This window comes from Paroedura picta, chromosome 15, assembly GCF_049243985.1.
Source record: "Paroedura picta isolate Pp20150507F chromosome 15, Ppicta_v3.0, whole genome shotgun sequence".
In the NCBI taxonomy this organism is placed as follows: domain Eukaryota; kingdom Metazoa; phylum Chordata; class Lepidosauria; order Squamata; family Gekkonidae; genus Paroedura; species Paroedura picta.
In genome coordinates this window covers 26582425-26594878 of record NC_135383.1, presented here as the reverse complement: position 1 = coordinate 26594878, position 12454 = coordinate 26582425, and the positions used below count along the sequence as shown (strand labels likewise).

The window sequence follows — 12454 nt, the reverse complement described above, 5'->3', positions numbered from 1 at the left end:
GTGTAGAACTTTTATTGCATCGTCTTTTAAGATTTTGAATAGTTCAACTAGAATGCTGTCACCACCACTAGATTTATTGTTGCTCAGACTTCCTAAGGCCCCTTTGACTTCACATTCCAGGATGTCTGGCTCCAGGTCAGTGACTACCCCATTGTGGTTATCAGGGATGTTAAGCTTGTTCTTGTATAGTTCCTCTGTATAATTTTGCCACCTTTTTAAAATCTCTTCTGCTTCTGTGAGGTCCCTACCATTTTGGTCCTTTATCATGCCCAACATTGCATGAAACGTTCTCTTCATATCTCCAATTTTCTTGAAAAGATCTCTGGTCCTCCCCATTCTGTTGTTTTATTCTATTTGTTTGCACTGTCCATTTAAGAAGACATTCTTATCTCTTCTAGCTTTTCTCTGGAATTCTGCATTCAATTGGGTGTATCTTTCTCTTTCTCCCTTGCCTTTCACTTCCCTTCTCTCCTTAACTATTTGTGAAGCTTCCTCAGACAGCCATTTTGATTTCTTGCATTTCTTTTTCTTTGGGATGGTTTTAGTTGCTACCTCTTGCACAATGTTGCGAACCTCCGTCCATAGTTCTTCAGGCACTCTGTCTATCAGATCTAATTCCTTAAATCTATTTGTCACCTCTACTGTATATTCATCGGGGATATGATTTAGTTCATGCCTGAGTGGCCTAGTGCTTTTCCCTACTTTCTTCAATTTAAGCCTAAATTTTGCAACAAGAAGCTCATGATCTGAACCACAATCAGCTCCTGGTCTTGTTTTAATGACTGTATAGAACGTCTCCATCTTTGGCTGCAGAGCACATAGTCAATCTGATTTCTGTGTTGACCGTCTGGTGATGTCCATGTGTAGAGTCGTCTCTTGGGTTGCTGGAAAAGAGTGTTTGCTATGACCATTGTATTCTCTTGACAAAATTCTACCAGCCTGTGCCCTGCTTCATTTTGTACTCCAAGGCCAAACTTGCCTGTTATCCCGGTTATCTTTTGGCTTCCTACTTTAGCATTCCAATCCCCCATGATGATAAGCACATCATTTTTATTCATAGGATGAAACCTGGTTAAAATTATATAAAACCACACTGTTACATCAGTTTTGATTTCTGAGATCAAGTTGTATCCAGCCCTCTACGCAACTCGCTCTACGCTGGCCTGCCCTTATCCTTGATCCAGAAACTGCAGCTGGTCCAGAATGTAGCTGCCAGGGTCCTCACAGCAACACCTAGGAAATCCTACATCCAGCCCATCCTCCAGCAGCTGTGCTGACTTCCAGTTGAATTCATGATCAGGCTTAAGGTTTTGGTTATCACCTTCAAGGCCATACGCGGTCTGGGCCCAGTGTACCTAGGGGATCGCCTCTCTGCCTACACCCCTCAAAGAGCCTTATGCTCCACCAGCTCCAACTTCCTGGTGATCCCTAGACCCAAGGAAGCCCGTTTGACCTCAACCAGGGCCAGAGCTTTCTCCATTCTGGCCCCCATCTGGTGGAACTAGCTCCCAAGGCGTTCAGGGCCCTGACGGAGCTCAAACAATTCCGCAGGGCCTGCAAAATGGAGCTCCTCCACCAGGCATTTGGTTGAGGTCAACCGATACCACTGCTTCCAATTGGCCCCCCTCAGCCTCCATCCTCCAACCAGCATTGCAGGCTCACCCAACCCACTGGGCCATCCGTAAGCGTTGAGTTATTGTTCTCCCCAATGTTCTATTGTTCATAATGTTATAGTTATTGTTATGTTATTATATACTGAGTTATTTGTACATTTCTGTTTGATGTAAACCGCCCTGAGCCTTTGGGGAGGGCAGTATATAAATGTAATAAATAAATAAAAATAAAAATAATTGTGGGGCTGCCCCTGAAAAGGCAGTTCTCAGAGGGTTTTTAAAGATTCCCTTGCAGGTTGAAAGTTAGCACTTCAGGTTTTTGTGCCTGGTGTGCTAGCATGCTGGGATGGATTATTTCCTGTGCAGTTCTCCACCTGCCTCCTGAAGAGGTATAATCCTATGAGGAGTGATGGTGGTAGCAACACTATTTTCCTTTCTGCACAGATGAGAATCTACAGTTACTCATCATATATGTGGCAGGACAGTTTTGAAAGGTCTTGTGCTTATCTCTGTAGCCAAGCCCTTTTGTCAGTCAGTCAGTCAGTCAGTCAGTCAGTCAGTCAGTCAGTCAGTCAGTCAGTCAGTCAGTCAGTCAGTCAGTCAGTCAGTCAGTCAGTCAGTCAGTCAGTCAGTCAGTCTCTCCTCCTCCCACGTTCAGAATTCCATTTCCCTCTGTGCTGGCCTTCGTTCTCTTGGTTGCTTTTCCACTCGTACCATCAAGTTTCTTTCAGGCCTTTTGGTACCCTATTATAGGCTACATCAGGGGTAGTCAAACTGCGGCCCTCCAGATGTCCATGGACTACAATTCCCAGGAGCCCCCTGCCAGCATTCGCTGGCAGGGGGCTCCTGGGAATTGTAGTCCATGGACATCTGGAGGGCCGCAGTTTGACTACCCCTGGGCTACATAAATGCTTGTGCTCTTGAAGTGAGCGGGGTTGTGGCATTAAGACCACTGGGGCTTGGATCCTGTGACCCTCTGCTGCTAAGCTTTTCTCTGAGGAAGCCATTGTCCGGCTTTGCTTCCTGTGGCAGCCATTTCCTGGCTGTGCCCCCCATTCTGAGACAGTAGAAAAGAGCAGGAGTCCAGTAGCACCTTAAAGCCTAACAAACTTTGTGGCAGGGGAGGAGCTTTCGTGAGTAGGGTGGTGTGCTTCGGCCGACTGGTGCACCGGCACTGGCAGCTTTGTGCTGGAATGGCCACTTCGGTGGTCAAAAGTGCACAACCCTATTTGTGAGTCAGAATGCCAAAGGTGCCTGCAGGTTTCCAGATCAAAGGTCTTGCGGCAAGTGGCCACCGCCCCTTTTGGTTGCTGGTACATCTTCACCAATAGAACTGTTGTTTCTTCCAGTCCTTGGGCCCCAATGGGTGGCCTTCCCCTGGGCCAGAGTCCTGAACTGAACTAACCTGGGTCCAAATCCCCACTCTTCTTTGGGGTCCATTGGCTCCCTTTTGCCCAGTTACTGTTTTAGCCTATCCTGCATTGCAGTGGTTGTCAGGATAAAATGGGTGTGGCCAGAGCCGTGACCCTAAACTCTTAGGAGGTAATGGTGGGATTAAAATCACAGCAGTGCTGTAGCTTTAAAAATATTTGCACCTCACTTTTTAGACAGTAATAGAAGGCTGTAAGGCTATCAAAACTAAATAAAGCAAGCTGCAGCTATTAAACCATAAAAATACATTGGAAAACAAATCACAGCAAAATAAATATCCTAAAAGCAGATATGCCTCCCTTGGGTCCCCCAAAAGCTCTCCTAGAGGACAATATTTAACCACCACCTTGATGGGTGTCCTCTGGCATTCTCTCACACAGCCAGTCTTCCCTGCTCCTCCCAGCTGCTAGGCAAGATTAATTCCCTGAGTTAGGGTTGGAAAGTGCAGGTGAAGGTTGGCTGTACACTGACTGGGCTCTTTACCAGCATGCCTAACTAGTGGAGGGACAGGCCTGCATTCTGCACCAGTAGATCACCTGGCTACATGTGAGAAATATAATGTGTACACCTGGCGCATAGCTGCATCGGTCCTTGCCTCAATCCCTGGTGTCTCCAGTTAAAAGGGCCGGGGAACAGGTATTGGGGAAGACCAAGGCCATGGAGAGTTGCAAATGCTCTGAGTGCACTGGTGGGGTAAGGCGGCTGAGCTAGGTGGACCATTGATACACAGCACCTTTGCACCTGCTCTGTTGCTGGAGGCTGGCCAGAGGCTTAGCCTGTGAATGCATCAGATGCAGAGTAAGAGATGTAATGTGACAGCAGCTGAACTATGAAGAGGGAAGAGGTTGGTTCAGATTCGGCCTGTGCCATGACCTTGCCAGAGGATTTTGGCTAAGTTGCAAACATTCTCTGTCTCCGTTATGGACAGAATGACTTCGATCGGCCATATTGTGAGGATTGTGTGGTTGTGAAGGGGTTTGGACACTGAACAGCACTATATTATATCGGTGGTGAATAAAATCATTCTGTCCAGGCAGGAACTTAGGTTTGGGGGGATATTTATTAAATTCCATTCAGTCCTCACCTTCTTTAAAAATGCCTGCACATTATCTGTACACTTCTGGAATTCCACTTTCAGACCTCGAGCTACGGCTTCTGTTGTAGGTTTTGTTACTCCGGATGACGCTTTTGAGGGTTGCTCATGGGACATGCAAGCAATGATATATTTCTTCTGTTAATTTGTAGAATATATCAAAATGGCAGATCATTATGTTCCTGTGCCGGGAGGCCCAAATAACAACAACTATGCAAACGTGGAACTGATTCTGGATATTGCAAAACGGATCCCGGTGCAGGTAAGGAGCCCGCCAAGTCTGAGTTCAGAGACTGAATAAGGAATTACACGGTGTGTTTGCACGGCGTGTATGGGTGTGAATCTTTTGGTGTTGATAATTAAGCCGTTGGCAGCGATTGGCTGAGCTGCTCTGATGGCACAGAGGGGGATGGATTTAATTTGAGGCAGTGGCACCAAAGAAAACAACCATTCACACACACACACACACACACACACACACAAAGTGAAGTATACAATATTTTCAATGTGTAAGGAGGGGCCTCTTGTGGTGCAGAGTGGTAATGCAGCAGACATGCTGTCTGAAGCTCTGCCCATGAGGCTGGGAGTTCAATCCCAGCAGCCAGCTCAAGGTTGACTCAGCCTTCCATCCTTCCGAGGTGGGTAAAATGAGTACCCAGCTTGCTGGGGGGTAAACGGCAATGACTGGGGAAGGCACTGGCAAACCACCCTGTATTGAATCTGCCATGAAAATGCTGGAGGGCGTCACCCCAAGGGTCAGACATGGTGCTTGCACAGGGGATACCTTTACCTTTAACTAAGGAGGGGCATGAAGTTTTGCCATACAGTGATTTGAAAACAAAGCATTTTTATTCTTGATACAATTTTATAAGCTTTATAAGCTTTATTATGTATTATTATATATTATAATTATCATCTCTTATTGGAGCTTTTTCAAAAATTGCTACTGACACAATGAATCTGATCATAGTCCATGTAGTCCCACCCCCTGCTCAGTGCAAGATCAGCCTAAAGCACTCAGGACAAACCTCTGTCCAGCCACTGCTTGAAGACGGCCAGTGTGGGGGGAGCTCCCCACCTCCTGAGACAGTCCATTGCATGGCTGAACTAGACTCCTAGAATGCTTGCATGGGAAGGTACCCTACAGGCCATCTAGTCCCACCCTGTCTACAATGCAGGATCAACCTAAAGCATCTAGAAGTATCTGGCCAGCTGCTGCTTGAAGGGGGGGAGCTCACCACCTCCTTAGGCAGTCGATTCTATGTATGTATGACTCATTGATTTAATCCCTATATGTACTGATTTGGCATAGTGTTGTGCTATGTTTAAACATTGATGGTGTAATTTTATCCATTTGTTGGAAATTGCTGCTCAAAGTACTATAAATAAATGGATTGATTGAGTATAATCTGCTCCTTTAGGTTGGGCAGTAATCTCACAAATAGCATCCCCCTCCCCCCCCCCAAAAAAAAAAAAGCAACAGGGTACATCTTTCCTCTTCCAGCCTGGTCCTCTGAACCTTTGATCCCTACCTTTCTTGCTGGTTCACTGGCAGTGTCTTATAAGTGAGGACTTGCTGATTTCTGTGCTTTATACAGCACTTTTTGCTCTGGTGAAGTAAGCATGAAGCACCTGGAAGTGGCAAAGATTTATGGTCTCGGCTTGCTTTTCTTGTTTTTTAGACAGACCCCCCCCCCCCGCCAGTTGCTGCAAATCAAATGACCTTGATTTTATTCCTCTTTCAGGCAGTATGGGCTGGTTGGGGCCATGCCTCTGAGAATCCCAAATTACCTGAACTTCTCCACAAAAATGGAATTGCCTTTATGGGTAAGGAAGCAAAATATTTCTGGGAGCTGGTAGAGTTCTGGAAAGCCAAAGCATGCATGCCAAAGCGTTCGTTCGTTCGTTCGTTCGTTCGTTCGTTCGTTCGTTCGTTCGTTCGTTCGTTCGTTCGTTCGTTCGTTCGTTCGTTCGTTCGTTCGTTCGTTCGTTCGTTCGTTCGTTCGTTCGTTCATTCATTCATTCATTCATTCAATATACCGCCGTCCCCGGAGGCTCATAAGCAGTATAGGGGAATCTCTCTGTTGGCCTCCAGCTGGAACCCAAAGCATTTCTCCGTGTCTCACAGACCTCATCCCATAGATCTAGTCTGTCATGAAAGAAAAGTTCTGAAACTATGCAAATAGATCCTCTTGTGGTGAAAGACTGACTAAGCTGGGGCATGAGGCCCAGTAGGATGTTTCTGTTTCCTGAGCTTTATCAGTTGGCACTCACAAATGCAGTTGAAGGTGGTGGATGACGCTAAGGGCTGGGCAAGAATCTGCCTAGTGCAGCAATCCCGACTGCTCAGAAGTCCTGGGAAGTCCTGAGCCAGACCGAGATGGAGGTAGCCATCCCCTCTCCCCAATCAAAGAATTTAGTTCCATCAGAATATGAGACTGTTATGGCCTTTTGTCTTTTGTATGGGTGCAGTTGGTTTTGACAGTACTGGATTTTTGTATTGTCTCGGACTTGTGGAAACGTATTTACAGAAAAGGTCAGGCCCAGGGCCTTCTACTGCTGTGTCCAGGGATGCCAGAACTCCTGCAGTGTGTGATTCGTGTCATGTAGGTTGGTCATTTGGGGGGGGGGGGCAGTGGAGAGAAGCTCACCAGCAAATGAGAAATTCTGCCTGGGACTACCTGTTCTTGCACCCATCAGAAATGGAGTCAAGGAAAGAGACGAGCTGGTAGGCCTGGCACAGCTGTTCTTCCCTGGCCTGGACTTGGCTCCAGTCTTCTGTCCTGCTTCTTCCTCTCCACAGGTCCCCCGAGTCAAGCCATGTGGGCTTTAGGAGACAAAATTGCTTCGTCGATAGTGGCTCAAACGGCAGGAATCCCCACGCTTCCGTGGAGTGGCAGCGGTAAGTTGGCCGCCAGTTCTGGCCCTCTTTCTTGAAGGCATCGCCTGAGGTTCTAACTCAAGACAGAGTGCAGCATCACGGCTATGAGAACAGCCCTGGGAGCCAAGTAGTCTCCAGCTGATTGGTTTGAAAAACATTTATATCCTGGCTTTTACTCCTGGTATTAAACCCCAGTTTGAATATGCAGAGCATGGCGTATCTAAAAACTGCAGCAAAAATTCCAAACAGTAAAACAAGCAGAAATGCTGTTAGATTCTAATTTGCCAGCATAATAAATGGATTACTGAATCAGCTGAAGTATCTAATTTTGACAGGATAACCATGGCTAAAACCTTAACAGTTTCACATACATTCTCTCAGTAATCTTCAAAACAACCCTAGAAGGTAGGACAGTCTTATTATCCTGGAGTACTGAGGCCAAGAGCTGCTTGCCAACGGTTACCTAGTATGTTCTCTCCTCAATTTTATTCAGTATCTTTATGAGCCCTCTTGCTCAGCTGGTATGGAGGTTTAGACTGGGATGCCATCAAAACTCCGATGACACCCAGCTCTTCCTCCTGCTGGATGGCCGCCCTGACTCTCCCCCCCAATCCTTAGCCAGATGCCTGGAAGCAGTGATGGGATGGCCGAAGCAGGGCTCTTGAAACCCAGTCCTCCAAAGACAGAGGTCCTGTGCTCGGTGGAAGGTCCCTACTGGCGGGGAAGTACAGCTGCCGTGTCTGGATGGGGTGCAACTGTCTGCCTGTTGACATGGGTGGGGATGTCACTTCTGGGTGGCCCCGCAGGGGCTCCTCAAAGCCTGAACAATTATTTCAGGGTCTCCTCCATGGTCAGAAGGTTGAAAAGGGCTGCTCTAACTGCTGTGCCACACTGGCGGTCTCTGCAGTCGTGATAGTGACTCAGCCTTTCTGTGCTCCTTGACCGCTCATGAAACTGGGATGTTCTAAAATTTTCTTCTGCAAACTGGAACCTTCAAAGCTGCTGTAGCAAAATAAGCTGCCAACACATAAGCTGGAGGGTTCTGAATCATGTGTGAGTTCAAATGGCTGCGGGGTTTGGGTGACAAGTTCAGGTTCCAGTGATGAAATCGTATTTGAATTCTGACACCTGCCTATCTGTACATGCCCGAGGTTTTGAAATGGAGGATGTCAGTTTTGTAATGACATAGGGCTGAGCTGAAATTTTGTGGCGGGGGTATTTTGAAGAACGCTGCCCTCTAACAGTGAGTGAAACATTGTCTTGGTATTTGGGGGAGGGGGGTGGTTTGTTGCAGGTGGGGTCTGACCAATGTGGTAAACAGCAGGACGAGGACATCTTGCGATTTGGATGTGATGCCTCTGTTGATACAGCCCCTGCAATTGCCTTCTTTACTGCCGTATCACTGTCTGCTCATATTTAGCTTTGAGTTCCCCGAGATCATACTCATGCACTCTTGGCTGATAACTGCTCTCTGAACCCCTGAATTGTGGCCTGAAACCATATGTGAGCCCAGCAAATTCTGCATGTTGTAAATAGTTTCAAGCCTTTTTATTGTATAGTCTAGGGTTGGGCACTTTGGCATCCAAAGTGGCCGGTCTCTCCTGGTGCAGCTAGCGCCACACTGCGGGGAGGGGAGGCGCCCACTGGTGTGCTGACATCTGCGCTCCCCCCACGGCGCGGCACTGGCTGCCCCGGAAGAGACCGGGTCCTTTGGGCGCTGAAGAGCCCAACCCTAGTATATTCTTGTTTTATCTTAGGAAAGTCGTAAAATGTCCTATGTGTTCTGGTTTACCTCAAGCCTCCCCTGGAATTGTGGCTTTCAGAAGGCTCCTAGGGCCTGGCTTGTCAGTGCAGGTTAGGCAAGAGAATTTGGGGGTCAAATTGCAGAGCCCAAACTTCTTCTTAACAGCATTAAAAACCCAACATTCACATCATCCTATAATCATCTGCTTGGCATCAAGCCTGATTTTCAAAAATACTTTTGCTCTGCTAGTTTTTAGTTCTCTGCTGTAACTGAATCGGGTTTTATTGTAATTTTTTGGTTGTGGGCCTTAATTTGTCCATGAACTCAGGAACTCTATTGAGCGAGCAGCGTAAGAATCAATGAACGGTAGTGATCATGACCAGGAATCTTTGTTGCAGATGTGCACACAAGTTTGAGATCTTTCAGATGCCATTTTGGATTTCAGGCCTGCAGGTGGATTGGCATGAGGGCGACTTCCAGAAGCGCATTCTCAGTGTCCCGCGGGAATTGTATGAGAAGGGCTGTGTGACAGACGTGGACCATGGGCTGAAGGTAGGCCTCTCCTCCAGGGTGCTCTTGTGCTGCAGAGCTCTTATCTTTCGAAGGTTGAACCATCAGTGTTGTATGCTTTGATCTGAACTGTAAACCCTCTCTGTAATGTATTTCCTAAAGTAGTCTAAGAAATCTCGGTCGGTCAACCATGGATTCACTACGTTGTTTTTATGGTTTGTGTGTGAATCAAATGTGACTTTTGAAGAGGGAAGGCTGTGTGTTGTATCAGGTGCCAGCTTGGAAGAGGCATCCCTGTCCTTGTGAGGCTGGGGAGGGCCTCTCCTGAGGCAGAGGGAATGGGAGGCAGCTGGCTCAAGTGTCATCACATCAGAGGAGAGGAGAACGAAGGACGATGAATCTTCTGAGGTGATCTCTGCCACCCTGCTGTTTTTCTAAGCCCTTGCATTGAAAAAAAAATCCAATTTTAAAAAAGAAAATGGCGTTCCTGGTGAATTGGTGGTTCCTTTTGAGTTAATTATTAGGTCTTTAGTTGATGTTCATTGTGCATGTTCATCAACTAAATTGGGCAGTGCTGATAATAACCAGGGAGGGGAAAGTAATCATAGGGGGGGGGGCAGCGGCAGTGGTTCCCCTCTTCTCCCTCCAGTTTTCTCTGATGGGTGTCCCTGGCTCCCCTCTGACTCTTAAAAGGGGATGGTGGTCCCAGGGTCCCCCTCCTCATAGGAGGCTCCTCTTGCTAATTGGATGAGCCTTTTAGTTTGCTGCATTTGTCACTCTGATTCTCTCCCTCCCTGCTCAGGCAGCTGAAGAAGTTGGCTACCCGGTCATGATCAAAGCCTCTGAAGGAGGGGGAGGAAAAGGAATCAGGAAAGTGAACAGCACCGACGATTTCCCCAACCTCTTCCGACAAGTATGTCATGCTCTTCTTCTCCTCCTTCTTCCATGAGCTGGAGAACTGACTGTGTGGGGCTTTGCAGGCGTGAACACGATGATTCTCCAACAGGGTGCCTGCCAAGCTTTTCAGGAAATCGGTAGAGCCATTGAAAGGCAGGGCTTGTTACCAGCAAAGGAAAGGGTGACCGGTTGTGCAGATGAAAGGGTTTCCCATCTCTGCTCCATCTCCTGCAGCAGGAATTTAGGATTTGGCATTGATTGCTGTGGCAACCATTTTGGAGTGGCTCTCTTCCACACCCACTCAAAATTCCATTGGTGCCCACAGGTCCCAAAAGGATGGGGACTCCTGGTGTACACAAATTGTGCTAAAGGTTGGGTTTCAAGGCAAGCTGAATGTCCTGTAGAAATTATGCAACGTAGGCACAATTTTTCTTTGCACAATTTATTCTACATTCTCTAGTCAAGGAGAGAGCCAAGACCCCCTCCATCTTCCACCTGTTTACTTTATTTAGCTTTCCAGAGGGTCATGCAGGTAGGAGGGTTTGAATTATTTGTTAATTCATGTATTTATGCCCCTGCTTTTCAGCCAGATTGGCTCTTCCAAAAATAAATTGCAGTTAAAAATTGTTGAGGCCTAAACCAGCATATTTCATGTGTTTAGCAATGACAGAATGGTTTAAGAACCAGGGGCACATGACATGGGGACCTGTGATCAGATCCTAACACTTAGTCTTTAAAAGCTGGTTCTGGTGGGAGAGGCCACTGTAGCCTTAAGCTCTGATGCTGGGAACAGGACCACAGGGAGTCAGCAGGGGCTCCTGGGAAAAGCTCTATCATTGTCCATGTAAGAGGGGCTGCAGGTCAAGCATAGAGCAGAATTTTTCAACCTTTTGAGCCCTTGAAATAATTTTTCAGGTCAACTGGTACCACCTTCCTGCCATGCCCCCTGGAAGTGACATGTCACCAGAAGTGACATCACTACCCATGTTAACAGGCAGGCTCAAGGAGGGCTGGAGGGAGGGGCAGGACACGGTTTAAGGTGGGGAGTAGGTGTGCAGGCAGGCTGTGTCCCCTCCGAGGTGCAGAATCCATAAGAGATCTCACTCATTCTCGGGAGGAGGGAAAGGCCAGTGGCCAGTCCCCTAGCTTGTGGCCGAGGCCATTAAGGCAAGAGGGGAAAGGCCATGGACCCCCTCTGGAGGGCAAGGGACCCCTGGTTGGGAATCCTTGGCCTTCCTTCCACGAAAATTAAGGCCTGAACTTGACCAGTCATGGGCTCGCCAGTATGTTGTAGTTCAAATTTATTGTTCTCACTGTTTATTTTTGTTCTATTGTTTGTTATGCTAAATGACTTTTTCTGTATTGTTCCTGTTCCTGTAGAATCATAGAGTGACATAGATGACCTCCAGGGTGATCTAGTCCAACCCCCTGCACAATGCAGGAACTCACAACTACCCACCTACCCACACTGACCCCAATTTCAAGCACAAATGATCTCCTGAAATGATCCTTGTTTTATGTGAACCGCCCTGAGCCTTTGGGGAGGGTGATATACAAAGGTGATAAATAATATGTATTCCCGGGTTGCAGATGCCAGGAAAGGGCTTCCTTCTAGGGGGAGAGCTGCCTCCAGTAGTGCGATGCCATCCTGCTCAGGGAAGCTGCCTTATTCAGCCTCGCGGAGGGTCATCCCTTGGTCACGGAGCTGGACGTGGTCCATTCCTGGTCGAGAAAGCCTCTCCTGCCCCCTGAGCCAGTCCCTGGGAGGGCAGTCTAGAAACTGAATGAATCATAATAGTGCTTTGGGAGAGTTTCATCTCTTGGAGGTCTGAAATTTCTACATGACTGCCTGCTTTTATTTCAACAAGCGAGCAGGGATGTTCCTGAAGCGCAACCTTTTTATTAGTCTATTTGATTTTTAGAACCTTAACCCCACACCCACCAGAGACAGACCTCTGGGCCTCTCATCCCGTCAGGAGCTCCAGGCTGTATGGAAAGTAAGACAGAAATCCAGCGGCTCCTAGGGGCTCCCTGCGTTTCTTCCAGCATCAAAGGTTTGCGAGTCAGAACTCGCTTTTTCCGATGCCGTGAAGAGGGAATCAGGAGCCACAGTTGTGGAGGGGAAATCACAGCCAGAGGGGAAAGGAAACAGCTGCAGGCGGAAAGAGGCGCTTGGTGTGAATCTTGCCATAAGTTTTTCAGGTACTGTTTTTTTGTGTAATAGGCTAGACCCATGTAAGGAAGTCCTCATAGCATCTGAAGAAGTGAGGTGTGACTGACAAAAG

General features: G+C 47.5%; 1 protein-coding gene across 10 annotated transcripts in view; it reads left to right on the top strand.

Moving 5' to 3' along the window:
- Positions 1–12454, top strand: part of ACACA (acetyl-CoA carboxylase alpha) — a 252188-nt gene that overhangs the window by 40893 nt on the left and 198841 nt on the right. For all 10 annotated transcript variants that reach the window (XM_077312781.1, XM_077312780.1, XM_077312776.1 and 7 more), the window contains 5 exons: positions 4290–4399; positions 5883–5964; positions 6941–7039; positions 9208–9314; positions 10075–10185. In XM_077312781.1, coding sequence (XP_077168896.1) covers positions 4290–4399; positions 5883–5964; positions 6941–7039; positions 9208–9314; positions 10075–10185 — 509 coding nt within the window. The remainder of the gene's footprint in view (positions 1–4289; positions 4400–5882; positions 5965–6940; positions 7040–9207; positions 9315–10074; positions 10186–12454) is intronic.